Source organism: Panthera onca, chromosome D2 (assembly GCF_046562875.1).
Source record: "Panthera onca isolate mPanOnc1 chromosome D2, mPanOnc1 haplotype 2, whole genome shotgun sequence".
NCBI classification, from domain to species: domain Eukaryota; kingdom Metazoa; phylum Chordata; class Mammalia; order Carnivora; family Felidae; genus Panthera; species Panthera onca.
Window position 1 is genome coordinate 25,973,224 of NC_138349.1, and position 27,486 is coordinate 26,000,709.

Below are 27,486 nucleotides of genomic sequence, written 5' to 3' on the forward strand. Positions count from 1 at the left end.
CTTTGGCTAGAGCTGGTCCGTGGCTGTGGCGTAGGGGAGAGCTGGCTCTCTCCCTGGGCTGTAGGCATTTCTGTGTGTCCACACCAGGCACCAGCCTGAGAAAGCCCTCCCCACAGGGCCTTGGAAACCAGGAGGGAGGCAGCGTGTCACACACACTGGCAGACATGGCAGCCCCTGGGGGAGAGTGCCCAAGAGGCTTCTAAGCCTCACTGATGACCTGGGTGGCAGGAAAAGACAAACCTTCTACGTGATAGAGTAGGAAAAATAGGGTCTGCTGGTAATGCCAGGGTTTTAAGAAGATGGACAAGATTACAGGCCTAAGAGGCACTGTGTACTGTTTTCAACGTGGCTTTCCTCTAACCTCCCCTGGGAGTGCTGAGTCCTCTCTTGCTGTAATTATTGCCCCCACCCCCAAAGTTATTCTCTCACTCTGTAATCTGGAGTGGGTGGTTCTCAGGGCCTGCTGTTGGCAGCTGGTTCTGAACGCTACGAGAAAGAGCTGCATTGTTCGTTCCTGCCATAGGTATTTCTTGAGCACCTACTGTGTTCCAAGGCCTAGCTGGAGGCACTGGTGATGCAGCTGAGAACAAGGTAGACCAGTCCCTGCTCTCAGGAAGTTCACCTTCCAGTGGGGGAGTCAGAAAGCAAACAAATAAATGAGCAATTCCCAGTAGTGATAAGTGCCAGGGAGAAAAATAACGAGGTCTTGTGATCTGGGGCATCTGAGGTTAGTGGTCAAAAGGGCCTCTTTGCAGAGGTGACAGGGGCAATGAGGGCTTCGGGCGCCAGGCTAAGGGGACAGCAAGGTCAATGACCCGAGTGCAACTGAAGGCGTGTGTTTAAAGATTAGCAAGAAGCGTATGAGGCACGTGGGGGATGTGGGGGATGTGGGGGAACGGAGTCACCACAGAGAGCTGGGCAGACAGGAGCTGTGGAAACCAGAAGCTCCAAAGCGTGTCTCTCATGGCAGAGCTACCCAGGAAAGAGACAGCTCCATAAGCTTGCATAAACTGTGCGACCCTGGCCCAGGCACACGGCCTCCCGAGTCAGTTTCCTCATCTGTCAAATGGGTTAACGATGCTTTGGCGTGACGTTCCGAGCAGTTAGTGCAGAGCAAGTGCTGTGTGGCTCAAAGGGAGAAGTTCTGGTGCTGTGCACCTGCCATTCCTCCAGACGGCTTTGCAGCAGGACACAGCTGTGGGGTTGCCTCTGCTCTACACCACACCCCCCCCCCCCCGCCCCGCCTACCCTCCCTCCCTGTGCTGATTCAGCCCTACGCATCGCATCTCAACCCCGGTGGCACCTCTTGCTGCTTCTTGCCCATGGTAACTTGAGGTCATAAGGAGCTGGTTTCTGAGGAGCTGACAACCCGGCTGGCTGATCTGGGATGAAAGGCGGGGAGGGGCCTGAGCAGCCCTGGCCCCTTCACCGTGATCCCACGGCAGGGCCACCAGCTTCACAGGCTCTCAGCTCTAGGGCTGCCAGCTCTCACCAGGAATAAGGGGCTTTGCAGAGCAGGCCACCACTGGAAGATGGCTTTCAAAGGTACACATGGATCAGGTCCCTCAGCTGTTCCCCTGTGTCATCCCCACACTTCGAGACCAGGGAAAGGGTCAGGCCGCTTCGTTACAACTTGTCTTCCTCGTCCAGAGATAACTCCAGAAGGGAATCAACCTGCTGAATACCCACCCACACCCTCAGCCCTGAATGGACTGGCACCTCCCTCAGGAGGCCTCTGATCTAAGTAGAAATGTGTGTCTTTCCACGGGCCTGTCGGTCCATTTAATTTCACGTGCAGTAAGATGTGCCCAGACCCGGGAGTCCACACGCTGGGTTCGGGTGCCTCTCTTGCCAGTCAGTGAGGCACAGGATTGAGGAAGTTAAACCAGAGCAACCGGGGATCGCCTTGCGTGTTGGCGGAATCACCAGATGCTGGTGATTTCAGGTGGCTGCGACATTCCTGATCTTTCCCTGTGAAAATAAATCATCTCCTTAGTTGATGCCTAAGTATTCTTTTATGATGGTCAGATGCCCTCACTCTGTGCTTAGAGAGGACTGCTGTGCCCTGGGTGGGGGGGGGGGGGCACTGTCAGTAAACACATACTCACGTCTGGATGACCGAGGGGCCAGTTCCCTGAGCCCAGGTGTGACAGAGGTGAGAACAGGAGGGCAACTGAGGCGGGAGAAGGAAGAAGGTTCTGGGCCCCTGGTGGTGCCGTGAGAAGCCTGACCAACGAGGCCGCGTGAACTTTTCAGTGTGGCTGCCACACAGGCCCAGGCTGTGCCGTTGTCACGGGCTGCGCTGAGGGGTGAGGATTTGTCACGTGTGGTGGGAAGTGTCTGAAAGGTTTTAAGCTGAGGGGCCTAGGCTGGACGATGCTGTGGAGAGAAGTCAGTCTGAGACCTATTTTAGAGGAACATCCGAGAGGCCTTGCTGAGGGCCGGGGGTGAGGGGGGAAGTAGAGAATGATGATGCGCATGGTTCTGCTGAGGGCAACCCTGGCCAAGACGGCCAACCGGGGCTTCCCAGCACCCTCCCCACATCCCCGCCTTGGACTTCGCCCCTGGGAGTGAAAGGGGATGATGTCCTCCCTCCATTCTGAGATAGCTGAAGCCTCCGGCGCATGTGAAGGATGTTTTGTGGTGGGGAGTGCCTGCCACCAGCCTCCCTCCCAGGAGCCTCTGGGCACTAGACACTCTGTTTTCTGGGTCTTGGATTCAGTGGGGAGTGCGAGGGGGGTCAGTGGGTGGTAGTGGAGGAGGCAGAACACTGAGGCCCATTGACAGGGAGCTCAAGGCCCCTCCTTCAGAGGTGAGGGGCGCTGGTGGCAGATCTCCACAGTGTCCCTGGCCTGACCCTTCCACCGTTCGCCAAGGTCACCCCAACTGGACCCCGGCCCAGGGATGGAGCCTCAAGCCAGAGCTCTCCCCTGGCAGGAACTGAGCTGACCCTTGGAGCCTCCCCAGGCGCTTATGAACTGACACACCATTCATCCAGAGGCGGCCTGGCTTCGAGCAGTACAGTAGCTCTGGGCCCTGAAAACACCTCCTCTCCTTCACCTGCACTGTTCCAAGGACTGATGTCCACTGAGGGGCCCCCAGATCCCAGGCCGCCTGGCCTCCAGACCACAGTGGGCCAGAGGGACTGGCATGGCCTGAAGGTGGAGTCTGTTCCCCTGAACGCACCTTCACAAGGCAGAGAAGGAAGTGCATGGGGTGGGTGGGGCTTGTCTGGCAGCTCTAGGTCTCCTCTACCTGTCAGGGGCAGGGTCTGAGGGAGAGGGACGACACGTCTGCTTCTCCCTGGGCCAGAGCAGAAGGGCCAGATTTCACCTTAGCGAGAATGAATCGGGGCACATCTCAGGGAAAATTTCCAAAGCTGCGTTGCCAAAAGAAGGCGTGTGACTCCGCAGCTCGGCCAGCCCTAGAGCAGCATGGTGGTTCTGACAGACCTGAACCTGGCCTTGGGTTCAGACAGATCGAGATTCACAACTCACACCGGGGCTTTCTACGTGGCACTGGTTGTCTGAACTTGAAACTGCTTTTTTCACGGTGGAGGCAGGTAGGCGTCACCTTTCAGCACTGGAGGCCTCAGAGCTAGATGAACCTGAGTCAGATCCCTGCTCAGCCTCCCAGGAGCTGCCTGACCCTGAGCCAGCTTTACTCAGCATCTCTGCACCTCCTCAGAATCCTCATCTATGAGATTCCCCCGGGGCTGTTGAGAGCATTGAATGAAATGTTACCTGTTAAGCACACAGTAAGCACTTAATACGTGGTGATGATTTGGTGAATGGAGCTTGACAAAAAAGGGTGAGCTGTCTTTTGGAGCCTTTCCAGGAGTGAGGTTGTGCACGCAGTCTTGTGCGTTTCAAGGTCTGCCGCTCAGAATTTGGTTCACAGTTGAATAGCACGAACATCACCTGAGAGCTTGTTAGAAATGCAGAGTCTTAGCCCCACCCCAGACACACCAAATCACAGTCTGCTGTGTGCTGGCATGCACAGGAAAGTTTGAGAAGCACTGTTTTCAGGTCCAGTGAAGCCCTTCCATAGGCTGACTCTGTCCTCAGGACTTCCCTGGTGTATGGCTGTGTTTAGTCCATCCGTGTAATACAAACCACTGAACCTGCTTCGGTGAATTAATTTCTGACCCAAGCTTCACACAGGTAACTTGGTAAGAGCTATGCAGACCTGAGTTCCCCACCCGTTTCTGGCACCCTGTGGGATGGGGGCGTAAGCCTCTGTCCCCCACCACCAGTCTAACTTGCAGGACACTTGGCCCCAGCCACACTCCCTCATCAGCTCTATGTCAGGACTCTGTAAGTCCCCTCTCTTCCAAGACAGGGTGAAGTTTGGGGCCAAGAAGATGCTAAGGTTTTTATTTCAGAAGTCTGTCTGGATTGGGAGTGGGCGAGACTGTCCTGTGAATCCCTTGTGGTTTTGAAGATGGCACGGCACAAGTATGTCTAAAGTCTGTCTGTCCAGTTATACTGCAGGGTTAGGAGCAGGAAAAGTGCTTGGGTCTCTCTGAAGAAGTCTCTGGCAAAAGGGTTAAGACAAAAACAAACAGACAAACAGGCCCTGGTTTTTAAAAGGAGAATGTTTTGCTCTTCTCTATAAAACGATTATTGCAAACCTAAGCTCCACAATAAGGGAGCCAAAGGAGGAGGACTGAGATGAATGAGTAACTGTTAACTTGGTGCCTTCTCTGCTTGGCAAGGTTTGTACTCCCAGCTGCTTCTTTCTGATCTGAAAAATGAATTTGCAGCTTTAATAGTTGGTAATTGGTGAAGATGGCTAGTAAGGCCTATGTGGCTGGCAAAGCTGTTCTCTCTTACTAGCAGGTGGCCCAGAGATCACTTTTTGTGGAATTGGCTATAGGGGAAAAGTTGCAAACAGCTTCCTGAGAAATGGTGTGCCGCTTGGAACGTTTAGCAAATTAAACAGTTGGTTATAAAGGAAAGATTCCTCCCTGAGCATTATAGCTACCATTTAACTACATACTTGTGCCAGATATCGTGCAAAGTGTTTCTGTGCTTATATTGCCTCATTTAATGACAGCTACTCGCTTTACATATGAAGAGTCATGGGCTGGAAGGGGTATATGACTTGCCCATGGCCACTCAACTAGTAAGATGCAGGGCTGGGATTCAAACCCAGGTCCTTCCACTTCCAAGCTCTTGACCACTCACTATTCTCTATGTCCTGGCTGTGCTTGCTGCAGAGTGAGCTTGACCAAAGATGTACTGCCTGGAGGTTTGCTATATTAAATGTGGGAATACTACCTATAGTAGAGTGTTTGCATTTCTTTAAACTATATTTCAAGTTTTGTATGGTTTTATCAATTAGACATTGATCAGCTTTGTCCTTTTTTGGGCACTTAATAAAGTGTCACATTCCTACAGTAAAGGTCTTGCCTAGATTAGATTATTTTCGGCTACTTTTCACTTAACCTACCCAAGTTTAGCCGGCCACCTAGTGGCCAAATCTGGAATTGCAGGCATAGTTACCAGAAGGGAATAATTGCAGGTTTTGTAAACACATACCCCCATAAAGTAACCATGCAGCAACAGTCATCACAGTTTAGTAAACCACGGTTCAACAAGGAACTAAAATTGAGGAAGAAAGAAATCCTACTTTACCTTTGTTTCTCTCTGTGGCCCTAAACCAGAGAGTTTTCATTTGGGGCACCAAATAGAACCTTAGGAAACATCACATGGTTTTACTTGCTCATTCCTAAAACTTGGTGTGAGAGGAATTCTGAGCCTACTTTGCTGTTCCTGACAGCTCTTCCTCCAAAATTAGGATGGTCTCCTGTGCATTGTAGTAGATTGCAGTGTATTCATTCAGATATGTTCTCATGGGGGCATAAGAACAAGTCCTAGACCTTTCTGAGCCTGAGTTTCTGCATCTGGGAAATACTAGGATTGGACTTGATACTGTCTGGGTTTTCTCATAGTCCCAATATTTTGCAATCTAATAGCTTTTAAGACCAAAGGGATAAATGTCCAATGATGAAACATCATACAAAAGAGAAAACATTTAGGGAAACAGAGGTCTCGTAGGCCCACCTCACATCCCACTGCATTGACAGAATATGGCTTCCTCTGTATAAGGCCAGCTTTGTGCCCTTCCCCCCACCCCCCGTTTCCTTTGGAAAGCGCAGAAAGCCCCCTTGTCTTGAATGCTTCCCTGCAAAGGGCTCCTGCTGAAAGACTGCACACACAGCCAAGACTTTGACCTTCACCTTTGAACCCCTGACTTACTTGGTGAGAATGAGTTTTTATCCTTCTCTCTCTAGGTTTTGGTGGGGGTGGGGAGAATCTAGCTAGGGTTAGCAGGAATTCAATGAAAATATAAATAGAAACATGGTCTATAAATAACACTGCCCCCAAAATATCTGGAGACATGAATACCGGCAGACAGCGGACAGTCACAAATCATGACGGCCTGGACAGTGAGTGAGCTTTGTTCATTAGCTTTGGGGTCTCTCGGGATACTCCAGACTTGCCAGTGGGTCCTAGAGAAACCCTGTCTCTTTCTGGGCTCTAGAAACGCCTTCCTTGTTCACTGCCCTCACACCCATCTTCTCCTAAACCTGCTTTGTGAGCAGATACATGTAGTGGAGCAAAGTAAAGCCACCTGGAATCGGACCCTAGCTTTTAGTCTCAGTACTGTGTGACCTGGGGAAATTCAGAACGTATCTCTGGGCTTTCTTCCTCTGTGATCATGGGGATTTTCAAAACTGGAGTTTGGAAGAACAGGAACTGCGCCTGATTTTATCTTGGTTAGGAGGGTGGAGTCTAGTGCCAATCCCTGTATTGCCGCCTCTAGCTGTTTGGCCTTGGGCAAGTGACTTAACCTGTATACTTCAATCTCCTTGTTAAATCAGCAGGATAATGGTATCTGCTTTGTTGAACTATTGTAAGGAGTGAGTTAATATTTTCAAAGGGTTTACACCAGTGCCTAACACATAGTAAACATATGTAAATGTTTATTAAATAAAGAAATAGGGGCACCTGAATGGCTCAGTCGGTTAAACATCCGACTTCAGTTCAGGTCATGATCTTGTGGTTTGTGAGTTCAAGCCCCGCGTCTGGCTCTGTGCTGACAGCTCAGAGCCTGGAGCCTGCTTCGGATTCTGTGTCTCCCTCTCTCTCTGCCCCTCCCCCATTCACACTCTGTCTCTCTCAAAAAATGAATAAACATTAAAAAATAATGGTAATAATAAGAAAGGAAGGAAGGAAGGAAGGAAGGAAAGAAAGAAAGAAACTGTTACCTGGTACACAGTAGTAGCTGCTTAACAAATTTGTCAAGTGAATGACTGAATGGGACCAGAACTGCCTATCTTGAGTCAACAAGGGTAATGTAATAAGATTGTGTGTCAGTTCTTTCTAAGCCCAGGATGCTTTAAAATGTAAGTGGGGTTTTTATTCTTACCTGCTGGTGTGGCAGTCTGGCAGGAGCTAGGTACACTCCCTCCTTGTCCTCATCCATTATTTCTGCCTTGTACACGCTGCATTTTGTTTGCCTGGGAGAAATGCCTGGAGCTCGTGCATCTTGGCAGGTAGAGAACTGCTCGCTCTGATGCATTGCTCTACAGTAGCACCAGCCTCTCTGCGTAGCCTCATCCCCCATACCCTTTTTAGCATGACACCCGCATTTTGCTTAGTGCCGGCGAAGTTCTTTGCTAGCAAAGCTAGCTCTTACACAGACCAACGATGGTGTAGCCTTTTGCTATGTGCGTGCCGTAAACATAAGAGAAAAAACAAAGCTCCCTCCTCTCGGAAAGCAGCCTGAATGCTCCAAATATGTCTGATTCAGGTAACCCAGGGGCTCTCTCATGAGCAGTGCTGGGCCTGGGTCAGTGACCTCATGCTGTGGAACAAATTACATCCTCCCGCCCCCAATTTAGCAGCTTAAAACAATAGCCAACATTTCTTATCTCAGAGTTTCTGTAGGTCAGGAATTCAGGAACGGCTTAACTGCACAGTTTTCATACCACATCTCTTGGGAAGTGACGGTCCAGATGTCAGCACAAAGCGTGACCGGGGACTCACTGGGCAAGACAGCTCACTCCCTTGACCGGCAGACTGGTGCTGGCTGCCGGCAGGAGGCCTCAGGTCCTTGCCATATGGACCTCTCCATAAGATGCTTGAGTGTCCTTACAACATGGTGGCCAGCTTCCTGCAATATGAATGATCTCAGAGCAAGACAAGAAGGGGGCTGTGATGTCCTTTATAACCTAGTCATGGAAGTCACCCTGTCCACGGGGAGGACACCCAGGGTCCTGCTGCTTCACAGATCAGCCCTATACAGTGTGAGAGGGGACCATGTGAAGTAAGTGACCCTGAGGTATGCGTCACCAGGGGCCACGTTGGAGGCCGACTACCACAGGCTCCTCTGAAATTGTGTCAATGGTGGCAGCTCTTGTTGTGGGGTTAGGATTGGGGTAGAAATTAGAAGTAGGAAAGACAGCTGAGTACGGGGCCCAGGGGAACATAACCTGTCGGTGCAAGAGCTACACAATCCACCCCAGAACCGGGCCGCTGGACCAGCTGCCCTGCCGAGTCCCAGCCTGGCTGCTAACTCACTGTGTGAAGTTGGGCAAGCCATGGCCCTCCCTGAGCTCAGCCTTGACCCCAGAGAGTAAGGGGTCTGGACATGGTGACCTGATCTCCTGGTTTTAACCCCAGGATCCATTTGGACTGTGGTAGCTGTCCACACTGGTGAGAACACGGGCTTGAGCTTGTGCTGTGAGTGTCCCACCAGCGACTAGGCCCAAGTGTGCCGCCCGTCCCCTGCCGTGCCGTCCCCGACCCTCAGCGTTAAGGTTTGAGGGAGAAGTGCTTTAGAATGGGCTGATGGTGCCTGTGTTCCCCCCACTCCCCCAGGTAGACACTGTGGTCCTTGGCCTTGACGGTGCAGGAGCGCCGGTGTTTCTCAAACAGTACAACTTGAATGGCTCTGCTTCGCTCTGTGTGGTCCATGTGATCAAACTCCAGTCACCCATTCGGTCTCTTCTAGTACCACTCGTAACCTGCACCCGCAACCTCCCAACGCATTCACTTTACTTTAGCTGGATCCTGTTATCTCTGGACCTTTGCTCAGGCTCTTCCCTCCTTCTGGAACATTCTTTCCCCTTCCCTTGCCCTGGCTCATTCCCACCGCGTTTCAGGCCTGTCCTGCCTCCTGTGTATCCCCGTTGTAACAGATGACACTGCAACGCAATGCCCACACAGACTGCATCCCCTGAGAAGCAGGGACTGTGTCTGCGTGGTGCCTCATCACACCCCGGCCCCCAGCACAGCACCTACATTCAGGAAGGCTGGATTGTCGGTGAGTGCGTAAGTGGTGCTGGGTGACCGTGCTCATGGGGTTGGGCTGGGGTTAAGACGTAGCTCTTAGGGGAACGCCTGGGTGGCTCAGTCAGTTAAGCGTCCGACTTAGCTCAGGTCATGATCTCACAGTTCGTGGGCTTGAGCCCCGCGTGGGGCTCTGTGCTGACAGCTCAGAGTCTGGAGCCTGTTTCAGATTCTGTGTCTCCCTCTCTCTCTGCCCCTCCCCTGTTCATGCTCTGTCTCTGTCTCAAGAATAAATAAACATTAAAAAAAATTTTTTTAATAAATAAAAAAAGACGCAGCTCTTGGGGAAGGCAGACCAAGAGGATACACAGAGAAAAGGTACAGAGAAAAGAAGGAATAGAGCAAACTCATTAAGAGCCTAGGCGCTTCCAGACGGCCTAAAGAAAGAGGCCATGGCACATTAAATTTCAGCTCTGCCGCTTACTCATTTTGTGACCTTGGGCAGGTAACTCAGGTCGCTTTTCCAAAAATCAGTTCACCCATCCATAAAATGGGAATGGCAACAGTACCCAGTACCTAGGTCATAGATTGTCATCAGATCAAATAAAAGAATAAATATAAAATACATAGCACAGTGTTTATCTCACACCAAATACTTGGTGAATGTTACCTATTACTTTTATGACCCTCACTACCCTCGCCGGAGGGCGGGGAACCACAGCAACTGTGTGGGTGGGAGGGTGCTGAAGAGAGTTGACTGGGCTCAGTTCTGCCAACAGAGCCAAAGCTCAAGAAAGGCAGTCTTTGGGGGACTGTGTCCACCCAGAGGGAGCCAGGCAAACTTCCCTCTGGCTGGCACGGCCAGGCCTGTGGTTGTGCGGCTGTTTTCCAATGGGCCTCTACATCCTGGGGATTTTCCTCTGCTACAGACCATCAGAAGTAAACTGTGTCTTTCAGCATCACCCTTGGGACCAGGGCTGCCCCTGCCTGTCCACAGCCTTCTGGGCTGGCTGGGCCTTTCTGTTGTGTCACTGTGCCTTGGAGGCCCAGTACCCCTGGGCTGCCCCCCACCACTGGCCCCTGCTGTGGGCCAGGCCACAGGGAGAGGCTGCCAGAAAGCTCTGCCCAGCGTCCCACCGTCCCCTTTCCTGAGGGCAGCCTCCCCTGGCAGGGAGGAGCTGGGGCTGCTGGGGCTGAATAGGGCCTTTTATTCTCTGGCTCTCACAGGGAGGGTGCTGAGCCACGGCCCACCACGCCCTCCACACCCACATCCACACGGTGGGGACAGCTTGGCCCTGATGCTGGGCTCTGAGTTAACCACACTCTCTGGCCCCACTCTGTCTGGGTCCTGGAGGGCGAGCCCATCCCGCCTGTGGCCCCCAGCATGGGCAGGGTGAGCTACATGTGCTAGTCCCCTCAGGGGTGTGTGTCTGTGTGTATGTGACTGTGTAAATAAGAGAGACAGTCTAGAGCGAGAGGGCATCAACACACACACACACACACACACACACACATCCATTCAGCAAATGTCAACTGGGGGCTACTGTGTGCCAGTCCTTGTGCTGGGCCCTGAGGATACAATAGTAAATGAGACATCATACAAAGAGGTGAGACCGTTACACATCGCAGTGAATTCTAGGGAGGAGACAGTGGAGGGCTGGGAGAGAGGCAGAGAGACCCAGTACTGCCGAGGCCTCCCCATGCGTTCATCTGAAGTATGGAAGGCGATATCTGTGCAAAGGGCCGTGGGGACTGTGTCCTGGGAGAGGGGACGTATGCACACAGGCCCCGTGGTGGGAGAGACCTGGGCATGTCTGTGGCATTAACTGATGCCCAGCATGGCTGGCATGATGAGACCTGATTGCAGAAGGAGGCATGAGCCAGACCCTGCGGGGCCTCTCGGGCCATGGAAAGGAGTTTAGATTTTATTCTCCACACGCTGGGAAGTCACTGAAAGGTTTAAGCAAGGTTTCATTTTGAGAATGTTATTTGGGCTACTGGGTGGAAAATGGACTGGGAGTCAGACAGACGAAAGGTCACCGTACGATTCATGGGCTGTTAGCCAGACATGGAGTGATCTGGCCTTTCCCTTCTCTGTAACAACAGGCACTTTGTGTTGGACCCTTCCTGCGTGCCCCGCTCTGTGTGCTGTGCTTGTCCCGCGTGCTGCTTCCACTTGGTGTCTCAGCCCTGTAATCCCACATGGCAGATGAGAAGGCTGATGCCGGGGCCTGTTAATGTCCCCAGGACACAGGTTCAAAAGGCGACCCACCCTCTGATCCTACTGCTGGCAGATGAATGGTCCTAGATTTTGATTTTTTTTTTTTAACCTTCTCACTGGACCAAGAATAGGAAAACACAGCTGGAAGGTGAAATCAGACCAGTATGACTGTGGCTGAGAAGGTCAGTGCCTTTTGCCTTTGCCACCTGGCCCACCATTAGTATACATATTACACCGGTCTACCAAGCACTTTCTAGGCTGTGCTCAGCCGTGTCCAAGCTGAGCTCTGAATGAGACCACAGTCTTTGCCTTAAGGAACCCCAGTGGCATCCAAGTGGCAATTGTCCTCAAGTGTGGCCACTTTAAGCACTGTTATAGTTAATCCCAAATCCTCTCCCTTCCCTGGAGCTATCTGGCATGTCTGAGGTCAACTACAATGCTCTATCTACCTCCCAGGGTTGGGCTGGGCCAGCCTATATTTCCTGCCAACCCATGGTGCTCTCGTGGCCAACATCCTTCCCTAATTTGATATCTACTGGGAATCCCTAGATGCCGGCTACCTTCTAGGTGATTCATAAGACCTGAGCTGCCCTTGTCTGGCAGCGTGTGGTGAGAACGTATAGCTCACTATACGTTCTCTCCAAAGTGAGAACGTATAGCTAATGAGGTATCTCCAGTCTATATCAGGGCCGAAGACCAACCCTGGGCATTCTCCAAACAAGGGAGAACAAGCTGACAAATTCAGAGGGTTTGTTTCTGTGAACACGGCTCTTCCCAAAGCTAATGCTGTAGGTAAGCATTTACCCTTGTTGACAACAATTCATACAAGTGTATTCACACTTCACAGAAAAGGGACTTCGTTCCAGGGGTCGAGACTCACTGTGCCCTTCAATTTGCTGCAACTTGAATCAAATCATAAAGCATATATTTTTAAGTAAGTCTGGAGAAAATAAAAGTAAATGCCACTAAAACAATGAATGTGTCAGTGCCCCCTTCTCTGTGACACATACCACCCAGGCAAGTAGGAGCACTCTTGGATGACTCAGTTGGTTAAGCATTCGCCTCTTGATTTCGGCTCAGGTCATGATCCCACAGTTTGTGAATTCGAGCTCCATACCAGGCTTTGTGCTGACAGTGCAGAGCCTGCTTGGGATTCTCTCTTTCCCTCTCTCTCTGCCCCTCCCCTGTTCTCACTCTCAATCTCTCTCAAAAAAATTAATTAATTAAAAAAAATTTTTTTTAAAGGAAAGAAAAAATCGTTCTGGTCATAGCTCTGTAAGGCTGCTTGAAAAGCCTTCAATTCTGTTTGATTCAGTAAAGATGTATTAAAACTTCTGATGTGCCAGGACTAGGTGTTTTCTTTCTAGCAGACACCCATAAATCCCATGGGGCCCCATTGAGGATGGGGGAATAAAAGATTCTGTTCCTTTAAGACTGGCTCTGTACTGGGGAATGGGAACCTCCAAATCAGAATTTGGAAAATCATTTTTCTCTCCTGGATGTGATGGTTCTTACTGTAAGCATGCTGTGGCTGCAAGAGGAGTTAAGGTTTCCATCTGTGGCGAAAGCCCACCGGGTTTTTTCAAGAGTGTTTCCCTGAGCCTGTGGGAGAGGGGGCGGAGAGTGCCGTGTGGGAGGCTCGCCTGTGGGAGTCATCCTAGCGCCCCCAGGTGGCCGGGTCAAGTAAGTAATCGCTGCCTCTGTTGTGTGTTCTGTTCTCTGCTCTCTGCTCTCTGCTCTCTGCATTGGACTAATGGAAGAGCGTCCCGAAGGAGAGAAATGGGAGCTGCGTGGGAGACACAGTGTTTTTAGGGGGCGGGGGTTTGAATCAGGAAAGGTTGCTACAGGCTGAAGGGAGCTAGTGTCTGGCCTCGGGTGGGGAAGATAAGTGGCAGAGGGTGCCAGGGAAACACTATACTGCTCAGATCCCAAGCAGCCAGTGAGGAGGTGGGCGGGACCAGGCTGTACGCCCACCCCCATGCTACCCCACCTACGTGACCTTGGATTGTCAGCTCATACGAGATCCCATTTGCTCGACGTTTGTGATGGGCTGGGCTCCGTGTTAAACGATTTTGTACATCACTTCATAGACTCCTCCCAATAATCTTCTGAGTTAGGCATTACTGTGCCCATTTTGCATTTTGAGGAAACTGAGATTCAAATAGGTTGGGACTTGTCCCATATCACACAACAGTAAATGGCAGGGCCAGATGTACTATCAGGAACCTCTTGGTGACAAGGACTAGATCCATCTCAATCTGGTGTAAGAAAAATGGGGAAATTTATTGGCTCATGTAATTGAAAACTTCAAGGGTAGTGGTTTCAGGCATGGCTGGATGTAGGTGACCAAATCGTGTATCTCTCTAGCTCTCAGCTTTGCTTTCTTTGGCAATTTCATTCCCAGACAAGCTGTCCCAAATGGTGGTGGCGATTTGCAAAGATACTTCCTAGCAACTTGGGGTTCACAGTGTGTGAGTTAGCAGCTCCTGAGGAAAAAGTACTTCTCTTTCTGGTAGTTCCAGCAAAAGTCCCAGGCCGATTCTCCTTGGACCAGTTTGGGTCACACGCCCATGGCTGGACTATACAGATTGGTAACTCCAGGTGTTTGGGGTGAAGTGAGCCCCACTGAACTCACACAGCCTGAGAATGAAGGAGGGATTGTTCCTCAGAAGAAGCTCAGGACACTGCAGTACAGACGCTCGCAGACAAAGCCACAGATGCCTGCCATGCGAGACTCTAAGCCAGAGCTGTGGGGTGGAAGCTAATTATTCCTTTTCTTCCCTACAGGCATTGCCTGCGTCTTATCACTCTGGCTTAGTCTGGTCTGGCTGCTGTAACAAACAACACACAGACTGGGTGGCTGATAAACCACAGAAACTTATTTCCGACACTTCTGGAAGCTGGAAGTCTGAGACCAGGGTGTTCGGGTGGGGGTCTGGTTGCAGATTTCTCACTGCGTCCTCACATGATGGAGACCACAGGGAGTCTGTGGGGGTGTCTTTTATAAAAGAACTAATCCCATTTGTGAGGGCTCTTCCTCCAATACCATCTCACTCCCCAAAGGCCCCATGTCCAATATCATCACATTGGGCATTAGGATTTCAACATGAATTTTGAAGGGCTCAAACATTCAGACCATAGCACACCCCATGAGCGTACATACATGTCACTTTTTGCAGGGGTGGGGATTCCTCCAATAACCTTTTCATCTTCTCTCCCCGAATTGGTTTGGCAAAGAAGAGGCTCTCTTGGGTGCCGCATCAGCCAGCAGAGCCAGAGAGGACCCCCTTTCCACTCAGTCGGCTCTCTGACCCACAGAGCTTGCCTGCCAGCTGACAGCTCCAGAGACTCTCTACCCACTCTCTCCAGACAATCCTCTGACCTTCCTGAGGGTATCAGACAACACCCACATGCATGGCACTCGCTCAGTGCCAGGGATTGCCAGGGACAGAGGGAGTATAGAAAGTTATCCCTGCCCTCAGGGTGACTGTGGCCCGTTTAGGGATACAAGACTGTAATGAGTCAGGACAACTCTGTAGACGTTGCCATAACCCCCTGTAGCGGGTTGAAGAGCGGCCCCTATGTCCACATCCTAACCCCCAACCTGTGAGTATGACTTCACTTGGAAAAAGGGTCTTTGCAGATGTCAAGTTGAGGATCTGGAGATGAGATCATCCTGACTTTAGGGTGTGCATGAACCCAAAGGCAGGTGTCCTTATTGAAGAAAGGCACAGGCAGGTTTGAGACACAGATGGAGGAGGGGAGGCCGTGTGAAGACAGAGGCAGAGACCAGAGTGAGGTGGCCACAAGCCAAAGAATGCCTGGAGCCCCCAAAAGCTGGAAGAGCCAAGTGTGGATTGTCCCCTAAAGCCTTAGGGGGAACATAGCCTTGCTGGCACTTTCAGACCTCTGGCCTCAGACCTGGGGGAGAATATATTCTGTTGTTTTAAGCCACCAACTATGATAATTTGTTACAGCCGCCCTGGGAGACTAATGCACCCCTTCCCTCTTTGTCCTTAGATCCAATTAGACGGGTGGGAGCGTTGTTCATGGAGAATGAGGCCTCTGCACCCTGCGCTCTGGGGCCTCTGGGCCTGCTGTGGCCTCTCCTGTTTCTAAGGCCAGTCCCCTGTGATGGTCCAGGTTCTCTGGATGGCCCGGAAGGGAGAGGGTTGAGAGCATCTGCACCCTGGGAGGCCAGGGTGGCCTATGTATCTGGGAACCCCTAGGGAAGGTGAGAGGGGGCCCTGGGATGGTGACTCCCTGACAAATTCTCCAGGACAGCAGAGATCAGGGGCAAGAGTGGGGTGACTGCCAGAGGGTCCTAGAGGCTGACCAAGGAGGGCAAGACAGACATTCAAGGAAGTCTTCATAGAGGAGGCCAAAGAACACCAGACTCCTTTCTGTGGCTTACAACACAGCTACACGGCCTCTCTTCTGTCTTTCAACTTTGCTCTGTAGTTGCCTCTGGCTGAGCACTCTTGCCCCAGAACCTTACATGACTGGCTCCCTCTCCTCAAAGTCTCCACCGAACTTCCCTGACCACTAGCTGAATTCTCCTGCCCCCTAGGCAGGCCCCTTCCCATTACCCTTTTTATTCTTTTTTAGAGATGGGAGGAGACACATATGTGTAACCAAACTACTTACTAGATATGAAAATTGTATACTGTGTCCCGTCCATGCACATCCTGTCCCCAATCTAAATGTAAACACCTTGAGAGCAGGACCCTGTCTGTCTTGTTCACTGCGGTCTTAGCACCTGGAGCATCAAGATGGTGATGGAGGGATGGGTGGCACTCCAGGTGGCAGAAAAAGCAAGGAAGAGGGGGTCGTTTGAGGAAGTATACGTGCTCACATACACCCTGTGAATCTTGACGAGGAGAGGCTGCCAAGATTACATCAGTTTGGACAGACCAAAAGAGGCCCTGAGACTAGTCCTTTCCTATTACTTCTGGAGCCTACGCTCTCAAATCACCCCCCATACAATGGGTGCTTGCCCATCTGTAGGAACACATACCTGGTTCATGGAAATTGCCAGACTCTTCATGGCTGAGCCACGTCCTCATCTCTCAACTTCTTGAAACAGTTCATTCTGCAGAAGCAAGTGCCAATTACTAAGACCCATCAAGTACCACTGAGATGCCTCATCACATGCATAGTGTCCTGGGCGGGAGGAAGAAATTCCTCTGCCACCCAAGCATGGGGACCTTCCTGAGTCAAGGCCCCAGCTGTGTGTCCTGGCTCAGAGTGGACACTGCCGATGAGAAGGTCAGGCGACACGGGGGATTGGGGCAAAGATTGATCTCCCTCGGGTGATGCCCACTGACTTGTGGCGGATACCCGCCCAACCAGAGCAGGGGTGGGGGGATAGGAAGGACAGGGAGGTTTGCTGTTTCAGGGAGCTCTTTCTTTCCAAAGTCCACGAGACACTGGTTCCCGCTCCTTCCCACTTTGCTGGTTCATTCACTGGGTCATTTGTATCTGGTAGGCAGAGACCTTGGGAGGACCGCTTGTATGTGGAGTACCATGGCGTGTCCCACCGTCCGTGGTTATGGCTTACGTAGTTCTCAGTCATCCCCCAAGGCGGCTGATCCCTAGACCATAGCAGAGCACCTAGCATGGAGGAAATGTTAGTAATGCTCCCATCACACGCAGAGTAAAATCCTAAGTCCTCACCATGGCTCTCAAGGCCTCACTTGATTGGACCCCAAAGACCTCTCTGGATTCATTGCCTTCTGTCTCCCTCTTACTATATGAGCTGTAAAATCCCAGGCTGAAATCTCAACTTAGCCACTTAGTGGCTGTGTGACTTTGGACAGTCCTCTCTGAGCCACCATCCCCTGTGCAAGGTAGGGCTAATAAAATTACTTGCTTCAAAGTCATTGTGGGGATTAAGTGAGAACCCAATGAAAAGCTCTTAGCCTGTGCTCAGCACGTAGTAAGCACTTGGCTACTATTACCGCTTGTCTCGCCCCTCCTCTGCCCCTCTCAATTCCACCATGCCCGCTGTGCAAATCTTAGGACTTCTAGAGGGAGCAGCCATGGAGCCACAGCCCTTTGGTCTCCAGATGAGAATCCAGAGGAACCTGCTTCAGGGTCATGCAGCCAGCCTGTGGCCCAGGCAGAACTTGAACCCAGGACTCCTGCTAAGGCCCCTGCTCCTTCTGCTGGTCCCACCTCCTCAGCCCAGCCCAGAGCAGCAGCAGCAACAGGGACCTACACTTATGTGCTTGGACCCTGTCAGGCTCAACAACTTTCTTCTCCACTTTCAGGAGTGAGTTATGTCCCGAGGTCTATTTTATGCCCTGTGTGTAATCTTCCTTACGATGCTTATCATATTTCTGGGGCAGCATCTGCATGGCTTTGAAGACTCTGGCAGGAGTTATAAACGGGCTGAATTACATTTACAAGAGGCCTTCAATGCCCTGTGGTCTCTGCTTCCTTAATGGGGATTTTCCTCCTCCTTTTTTTCTCTCTCCCTTTTAATACAGTCACCGGTTTGGCTTTCCGAGTGCGGTTTGGATTCCTAACAGAGAAGTCAAGACCATAGAATCCCTTCCAGATCTTCCCTCCCTCTTTCCCCCTCCTACCCTCTGCCGCTTGTGCCAAAGCCCCAAGAAAAGAAAACGTTGCTCCTGTCAGGATTTCAGCGGGAAGGAGAGAAGCCCTGTTGGGATTCCAAAAAATCAGCCGGGAAATGGCTTGTACAGAAACTCTCCTCTGACTCTGCACCTGAGCAACAGACCCACAATCTTTGTGAAGGGTCCCAGAGGCACGGTGGCCTCGTTTGCAGGGAGTGGGCATGAGGGGCGAGGTGGGGGTCCTGTACTCATGTGAGTGGGAGCCCACCTATCTCCCCACCTCATCCCCCCTCTGCCGGGCTTCTGCACCATGTGGAGGCCTTAACTGTTCCTCAACTGTTTGCTTTTCGGCGGTTCTGTCTGCAGCTGGATCAGGTGATCTCTGCAGGTGATCTTACGTGATCTGCGTATCTTATGTATCCGTGTATCTCAGGGGTTTGGCCAGCCTTGAGAGGGGCCTGTTTGGAGACGGAGGGATTTTGTCTGCCATCTTTTCCCTTTCCTTTCTGTCCCTTGCCAGGATGAGAAAGGGCAGGAGTGCTATTTTTGGAGGATGGATAAGTCATGTTTCATCTCCTTTCAAAGGAGCATGTGGCAGAGCCAGGTCTGTGGGCCCGGGTCCCTACTGTGGTCTCTCCTTTGGTTTCCTGTGCTGCATAGACGAGTCCTCCAGGTTCCTGCAAGCTACCATTTGACCACTGGCGTCACTGGGACTGCGCGATCTCCAGCTCTTGACGTATGAGGCTCAGGTAGAAGGCTCAGAAACCTTGACCCAGGGAGTCCTGTCGTTTTGTCAGTCCCGAGAGCAGGCCTCCTCACGCTATGCGTTTATTTGCACATGTCGTCCCCATGGCTGTGTGCATATGCTCCCGCGGCACGCAGGCAATAAAGCGACAGGCAACCAAAAAAGGGTAGGAGGCACAGAGGCCAGGAATACCAGATCTGTGACATCTTCCTCCAAGGAAAAGAAGCCGTCTCCAGTGTCTTGATAAATCATGTTTTATCTCCTTTCAAAAGGAACACGTGGCAAAGCCGATTTATCTTGATGACATTGTCCAGTCTGCACAGCATCGTCCCTCTGACGGGGAGATGGCCTGTCTGCCTGGCTTCGGAGAGGAAGGGAGGAAAGAGAGCTTGAGGGACAGTCCAGGAGAGGGAAGTGAATGGGCCAGCAAGTACCTATGGGGCGCCTGCTGTACGCAAAGCCTCGTGCTGAGTGGGGTGTGGGTGCCAAGGGGAGGAAGGAGGTGGTCACATCTGATGTGGGGGGATGAGGGGCCCAAATGGGAAGCAAGTCACACGTGATAAGATGAGTTAGATGCTCCCCGGTCCGACTGGAGCAGGGCTGGTGACCAGTACTTCTGGTGGCCAGGAACTCAGGCTCTAGCCTTCCGAGGTCCACTGCCCTTCACCTCTGTCTCCGGAGGCTGCTTATGGGAAGGACTGGGAGCTTTGCTGTAGCCACAGGAGCGTACTCGGCGGGAAGTGCCAGAGATGTCCTGGCACTCTCAGATGTTCACAAGCAGGAAGCTGGTGACAAATACCCCTCACCCTCAGTTGGGATACCTCTGAGGTGTAGTCCATATTATCCCCAACAGACCATAGGGGTGACCTGGCCCGACAATACTTCCTTCCCTTCCCTGTCTTCCCTTTCACTCCCCTCCTGCTATCTTCTGGGATCTGCTCCCAAATAAACCACTTACATGCCTCATCTCTGGGTGCCACCGAGGAAACAACTTAAACCAAGGCAATGCTTCATGCTTCCCTGGGGCCTGGATAGAAGAAACTCAAGTGGTTTGACATGCAGTCTGTGTATCTGTTCACATGAAATGGCAATTATCTTAATTAGAACTCCTTGAACGCAAGCGTAAAACTCCATCTCCAATTAGTTTAAAAAATTATTTTATTGCTTCATACATGTGAAAAGTACCAGGTAGACCTTGGGTTCCAAACAGCTATATCCAGCTTTCAAATGATGTCAAAGGAATCTGCTGTTCATCTCTTTGCTCTGCTTTTGAACCATTCGGGAAGCATTTACTGAGCCCCTATTTCGTTCCAGGCACAGATCCTTTCTCTCAGTAGGTTTCCTTCTCGGACAGTAATAAATATGGCCACTAGAAGCTTCAGGCTTTCATCCTGCCAGCTTAGCAACTGTGGGAGAAAAAAAGCCTCCAGCAGAAGTCTCAGGGCTGACCCTCATTGGCCCAGATGGGGTCCCCTGCCCATCTCTGAGCCAATCACTGTGATTCTGGTTGGCTGGGCTGGGTCACAGCCCAGTAGGCTGGGCCTACTCTTGTTGCCAGGGGGTGTGGCTAGAAAACCCCAGGGACTGGGAATGGAGGAGGGAGGCTCTCCAGAGGGAAACTGGGCAGACTTGAACAACAGATGTTTGTTACAGCTATGGGCTGGGTTGTGTGTGTCCTAGGATGTGTCAGGCCCCTCATGGAAGGGGGCTCACACATATCTGTAACACACAGCAGAATGAGGTGAGTAACTTAGGAATGGACAAAGTATGTGGATGTTCTGGAAAGAGGAAGTTGCTCCTAGCTCAGCTAATCAAGGAAGGCCTTCTAAAAAGGGGACATTGGGGGTGCCTGCGTGGCTCAGTCGGTTAAGCGTCAGACTCTTGGTTTCAGCTCAGGTCATGATCTCATGGTTCGTGAGTTCAAGCCCCACATCGGGCTTCATGCTGACAGTGTAGCCTGCTTGGATTCTCTCTGTCCCTCCCTCTCTGTCCCTCCTCAGCTCATGCTGTCTTCTCTCTCTCTCTCTCTCTCTGTGTGTGTCTCAAAATAAATAAACTTTAAAAACAATGAAAGGGGCATTGACTCAACATCGATGGCCATGGGGCATAGAAATGTTAACTGTGTCAGGACTTGAAAGTCAGACCAAGGAGATCAAACTCTGAATTGAACCGGCTGAAAAGGACTATACATTGATCTGGTTGTTAAAATTGAATTCAGCAAGCTCAGAAGAGCCTGCTGGGAAAGTCTGAGGGGCTGGCCTTTCCTGTAAGCCTTGCCCATACCTGCAGAGGGGTGTACCAGCCCATCTGCACAGTGGCCTGCACTGTTGGAGGCTGTGTGTACAGAGAGGCTGGAGAAAAGTCAGGCTGGGGCAGCCGTGCTCCCTTGGCATTGGCCTGTGCCCGCCCTGGAAATAGCCACCCACCTAAACTAAGAATAGGAATTCCTGCCTGACTGGCAGGAAGGAATGCTGATTTCTCAAGGAGGGATGGGCCTGAAAACCAAACATGGCGTGTGGGTTGGGCCGTCCTTTGTATTTATTTGTGAGGTCACTTGGGAGCCACACCCATGTCAGGGCATCGATTCTGCCATTAGACCCAGACAAGGTGATTTGGCCAAGATGGCAGCCTCTGGGGCTGCTCCTGGGCCCCAGAGGTCCTGGGCCCTCAGCCTCGGGCGCCTCCTACCCCCTGGGAGAGGTGACTGCTCCTCTCTTGTTTTCTTGACAATGGGCAGAGGTGGTGGCACTTGGTAGCCAGCTAAGATGCTGAGAAGCTGAGGGAGAGGGGAATGAGTGTAGGTGGCCCAGGTCCCATGGCAGCCTTCCCCAGAATCAACCGGCTCATGAGCGTGTGTCTCTTCCAGGCAAAATCCTCTTCCGGAGAAGCCACATCCGGGACGTAGCTGTGAAGAGGCTGAAGCCCATCGACGAGTACTGCCGGGTAAGGGTGCGTCTGCAGGTGGGGGAGGGGCCGGTCCGTCTGCCAGAGAGTCTGTCCATCTGTGAAGGAGAGCCATCTGTATAAAACTCTTGGCTGTGGTTTAGCAGATGCATCCTGACACCTGGCATTTCTTGGCCAGAGGGGTGGGTATGACTGTCCCTCAGGGAGGGGTCGCTCGTGACTGGGCCACCCCCTGGAGCACATGGGCCTTGGGATCACAGCTGAGACTTCTTTTGGGACATGTCCATGTTTACAAAACACTATTTTAAATCACTTCCACCCGCTCGGGAGCTCAGTTAAGGGGTCTCCTGCTGAAGGGATTCTGTATGGGACTTTTTGCTTGACACAGGAGAACTGTTTCTGTGAATTCCTTTCAGGACGTTGTTGGAACCAATTCTGAGTTCAATAGTATCTGAAATATCGGAAATGCATATTTGTTTATTCATAGAAGTGTTGATGGTCACGGATGTTTGTGCACATGTTTTTATCGATGCAAGTGCTCACTCTCACAGACACACAGGTGCGCGTGCGCAGGTGCTTCAAAACAGCCACTGCCAGGGGCGCCTGGGTGTCATTCGGTTGAGCGTCTGACTCTTGGTTTCACCTCAGGTCATGATCTCACGGTTTTGTGAGTTCAAGCCCCCACATTGGGCTCTGTGCTGACAGTGTGGAGCCTCCTTGGGATTCTCCCCCCCCCCCCTCTGTCCCTACTCTGCTCCTGCTGTCTCTGTCTCTCTCAAAATAAATAAATAAATAAACTTAAAAAAAAAAAACAACAGCCAATGCCAAAGAACAGATGAGAGAGTGACCATGGGGTCATGAAACAGAGTCCCTTCCTCTTTCCACTTTGATTAGAGCCTAGGATCCCGGCAGCGAAAATGGCCTGGGCACCAGACCTCTGAACAGCGAGGCTGCCTGGGTTCAAAACCCTCACTAGCTACATGAACTTGGACAAGTCACTTAACTTTCCAGAGCCTCAATTTTCACACCTGTGCAATAGGGAGGAGGACAGTGGCTCCACAGATGCTAGTCGTGGGGATGAAAGGAGCAGGCACAAGCCAGGCACCAGCACAGTGTCTGGGAGAGAGGAGGCATTCAGGAGACGCTGGCTTTTGATGATTATTATTAAAAGGCGTAAACAATACACTGTTACCACTGGCTTTGATGGAAATGGGACTTCTTAGTTCAGTGAAACTTGTGGAGTCTGACTCAAGACCCTTGAGGAGAAGCAAGTATGGGATGGTTGCAATGCTGGCATTAGGACGGGAAGAGCTGGGATCAAATCCCACTACCCCCCACTAGCTCTGTGACTCTGGGCGAGTTACTTTACTTCTCTGAGTCCCGGGTGCCTCCTCTGGAAACCAGGGTAAAGGCAACTCTTGCAGAGTTCATGAAAGGTGCTGCACCAGAGAATATGTATCATAGTGTTTGTCACTTCTGAAATGCTCTGTCCCTGCACGGAATTGTTGCTGCACAGTCCCTTGATGCACTAGTGTGTTACGATTCGGAAACACTACGTTTGGCAATAAAAATGTTTAAATAAGAATCAAGTTGCTAAAGGTATTAGCTGGTGTCCCCAAGCCCGTAGGAAGACGAACACTCCCATATAGTCTCCATCAACCCAAGTTTCCATTTTGTGACTGTGCCAATTATACTTGGTCACATTGTCTGCCTTAACCTAAAGAGAATTCCCGCTGATGAATTGTCTGACACGAGAAGCTCCTCTTCTTCGGATCAATATTCATTTTTCTCTTTAAAGAGCATTTGCCATTTCCAGTTCAATTGATGGCTGACGCCCGAGCTTTTATTTCTCTTTATTCCTCTCCCAAGAAGTTAAATAAATGGGCAAAGCTAATGGAGGAGGGGGCAGAGGGAGGGAGGCCTCTCCCAGCTGGGGATTTATGGCTCACATCAGCCTCAGCCTCCTGGAGCTGGTGGAGCCCGAGGCATCTGCAGTGGAAATGCCGTATCCTAGGCCATCCGGAGGAGGAAACTGATAACATCTTATCTCCTGGGATCAGGCTTTGAACAGGACTCCTGAATCAGGATGAGATTCAGGGGGGCTCTGGGGCCCCAGTGGTGCCCAGTTGGTGGCCGGGGGAGCCATTTAAGTGGAGTCTGCAAGAGGAGGGGCCTCCTAACCTGATTAGCACAGAGCCAGGCAGCAAGGAGGAATGTCATGGGTTCACCAAGCAGCCAGCCATCTCACAGGCTGTAATTTACTCTGAGAATGGCGGGGGTGGGGGGGGCAGTGAGGGGGTGGTGGAGGAGGGAGGGGGAGGGCAGTGCAGAAGTGGCCTTTAATTCTTCGGAACTAGAAAGCTGGGGCCTGTGGTATGATTGTCTGAGACCTTGGAATGACCTTGGAATCATCATTAGGGATTGATAAGCCAGCAACGGTCCATGGCCACTGCCACCCAGCATCGTGCTTCACAGCTCTGCCTCCCGATTGTCCAATCTGTGGCCACTCAGGATCCGAGTGTCACTCATCATCACTGGCCCCCACCATGAATTCCATGGTCAGTGCCATGTGCAGTCTGCTGCATGGCCAGCCGTTCCCTCATTCATGTCTGTCCCTGGACACACTGCTGGGAACCTCTGGGATTTTTGTTTCCAGTTTCCATATGCAGCTTTGCTTGGCTGGGCAGCATCTTCCTTGGACTGCTGGCCAACGCGGGCTCCCAGTCTGGGATTTGCTGGGCATTCAGATGCACCCAAAACTGTGAAGCTGGCTCTGTGCACAGAGCAGCCAGCTCCTGTGCCAGGACTCAGACGCGGAAAGTCTGACCGCGCAGTAGACCTCCCCAGACTTCGGGCTCCCTGCCCTCGCCGGCCAGCCAGTCCCTCTGCCCAATGGTGGTTTCACAGCCCAAATCTCAGTGTTAATTTTAAACATATATGGGGCAGATTAGATGAGCGTCACGGAAAATTGACCGAGCACCAGTCGGGTGATTGTTTTATGTGGCACTTGAGGGCTGGGTGTCTATCAAGAGGGGTTCCAAAGGCATTTCTTTAGCTCCATAAATTAATTTAATGGGCAACATGGTTATGCGGTTAATATTTAATGATTCTGTGGCCTCAAAACGTCGAAGACTTTCATCTCACTAACAAGCGAGAGCTATACTTTAGGGGCTCCGACTAACAGTTTTATAAGTGACTCCATTTACCCCATTCCTGCGTGTGAAATACATGTTTGCAGTGTTTGTCTAGGGGATAAAATAAATATCCCAGGGCAGGGGGTGGGGTGGGGGGCAGGGAGAGAGAGTGTTTGAGAATGATCAACTCACCCTTTGCCATGGTAATGACGTTTATACAAGTCTCCATTTCCTGGTGGGTGCAACTAGAATTTTTTTTTGCTGCCCAAAAAGCTGAGATTGCTTCTATTATTCCGCCGTCCAAGATAGACTTGTTTTCAGGATCAATGGTTTTCTTTGTGGGAGGGATGAAGGGTTGGTTGTAGTCAGGCTGGGGGAGGGGGACAAGGCAGGATCTCCCCTGAAGAGGTAAAGATCTCCCCACGTGATCCTCCACATCTATCAGACTCATTCATTTTTATTCCCACTTCCCAGATTTGAAAACTGAGGCTATTTCTGGGACGTGGTTCTTAGTCCCAGGCATCTGCCTCCCACCATGCCTGGCCCATCATTGGCTCTCACCTTAATAAAGAGGAAGGTTCATGTCCCAACCAAAACACATGCCTTTAAGAAGCACCGAGACTTCCTGGTATACTCAGTCCTAGATACAGGGAGACTTTGTTCTTATGGGCCCCATTCTAAGGGCTAGCCTGGATCAGGAGTGTTGCTGATGGGGACACGGAGGCAGAGAGTGAAGATTGATCTGTTCCTGCCTCCCACGTGGGCTGGTACTCTGGAGGAACCCAACTGGTAGAATATCTCCATCTCCACAGGCCCAGATAGACCCAGGCAAAGCATTTCCAGCCTGGGATAAAGATGATTATGTCCCTTTCTCCTTGAAGACCCTCAGGGGAGCCCCATTGCCCATAAGAACCTCTGGGCGCTTGGCTGGGCCCTCTGTGGGCTCGTTCTAAGTGCTGCTCAGGCCTCAGCACCTGCCTCTCCTCAAGGCTCTGCAGTCCAGTCCGCCAGAGGTGCAGCCATTCCCAGCTAGCCAGAGTCCCTTAGGCTGCCACGCCCAGGCCTTGCTAGTCCTTTTCCTGCAGATGCATTCAGCTCCCATGATGCCCCTCCTAGAAGCCTCCTGACTCCCCAGGGAAAGCCAACCACCCTTGCTGTTCCATTCCCCAGAAAACTCTGTGCCTGCTTCCATGCAGCACACCTATCCTCTGTAGGAGGGTGACTTCTGTGTGTCCACCTTCTCTGGACTGGGAGCAACCGGAGGGCCACATCTGTTATCTTTGTGTCTTCAGTAACAAGCAGGAAGCCTGGCTTCATGTGGGTGTCCAGCCAGTATCTGATGATAAAATGCAAGGATCACACACAAGCAGAGGAAACCTCTGAGGACGGTGACATGTCCCCGAAGCCCCAATGTACTAGGATCCCTTGTGAAATGGCTTAAATGCTACGAATTAGATGCTGTTTCCCTTTCAGAAGGATTTGCGGCTACACCCTTCAAAAAGAGAACTCCTGCGTTTGATTCAGAGAAGTTCTGTGAGCTCCCAGCTTCCTAGATAGGGATCCGGGAGGAACATTCCAGGCAGGCTAGAGGCAGCCCAGGGGTGGGGATGGGGGCAGAGAGTGGGCGTGTGGCCAGATGGGCAGGACTCCAGCCCCCTGTGTCACACCCCACCCGACCCTAAGTCCCTGGGCTTTTACCCAGAAGATTTACATTGATAAGAAATCAAATGATGCCCCTGGGGCACCTGGGTGGCTCAGTCAGTTAAGTGTCCAACTCTTGATTTTGACTCAGGTCATGATCTCACGGTTATGAGATTGATCCCTGCATCAGGCTCCACTCTCAGGCGGCAGGCTCCACGCTGAGCTTAAGATGCTCTCCTTCTCTCCCTCTACCCCTCTCCCCTGCTCATACACTCTCTCTCTGAAATTAAAAAAAGAAATCAAAATGATGCTCCTAAAAAGAGGAAAATGTTTGATCCCATGGAAATAGCAGGGCATCCACAGTTGTTTTGCCAAATGCGGAAGTTTGTTTTTTGTCCTTGGGCAGACATTACCCAGAGTGGCAAGCTTCATGGAAGGGGGTCATTGGGTCATTTCAAAGCGGGTCTGAGCTCAGTCTGCCTGGGGCCCCCTCCCATGCCACTGCACTTGAAAAACCAGGCTTGTGGCCGCAGCATCTGGGTGGAGGTCTCAGAGGCACACAGTGCAGCCACCCTCTCCCTTATCTGAATCTGTGTCTTCTAGAATGATGACATGGTACCAAATGGTGGCCCAGGTCACTGGCTCCCAGAAAATGGTCGGGACAGGCCAGGAGCTGGAGACCTCAGGGCAGTTTAGGACTGGGGAAGGGAGGCACTGGAGGGACGGGCTGGTGGCACACCTGGGTGGCTCTTCAGCACGTCTTCACTAGTCTCCCCCATTCCTAGGCACCCCCTGCCCTTGACTCCTTCCATTGCCCTGTTTCTCCATATCTGCTCTCAGCTAGTTCACAGACCCCCTGGACCACAGGATGGCAAGGTCAAAAAGGGACTGATTTCAGCTCAACCGACATTGGACAGGGGCCTGCATACTCTAAGCAGCCCCACAGGGCACTGCCCCC

The 27,486-nt window shown here is 51.6% G+C and overlaps 1 protein-coding gene across 5 annotated transcripts in view; it reads left to right on the forward strand.

Annotated features, from left to right (window-relative positions):
* The window catches only part of SH3PXD2A (SH3 and PX domains 2A), a 243,018-nt gene that overhangs the window by 98,786 nt on the left and 116,746 nt on the right, over positions 1-27,486 (forward strand). For all 5 annotated transcript variants that reach the window (XM_060641592.3, XM_060641590.3, XM_060641591.3 and 2 more), the window contains one exon: positions 21,716-21,792. In XM_060641592.3, coding sequence (XP_060497575.3) covers positions 21,716-21,792 — 77 coding nt within the window. The remainder of the gene's footprint in view (positions 1-21,715; positions 21,793-27,486) is intronic.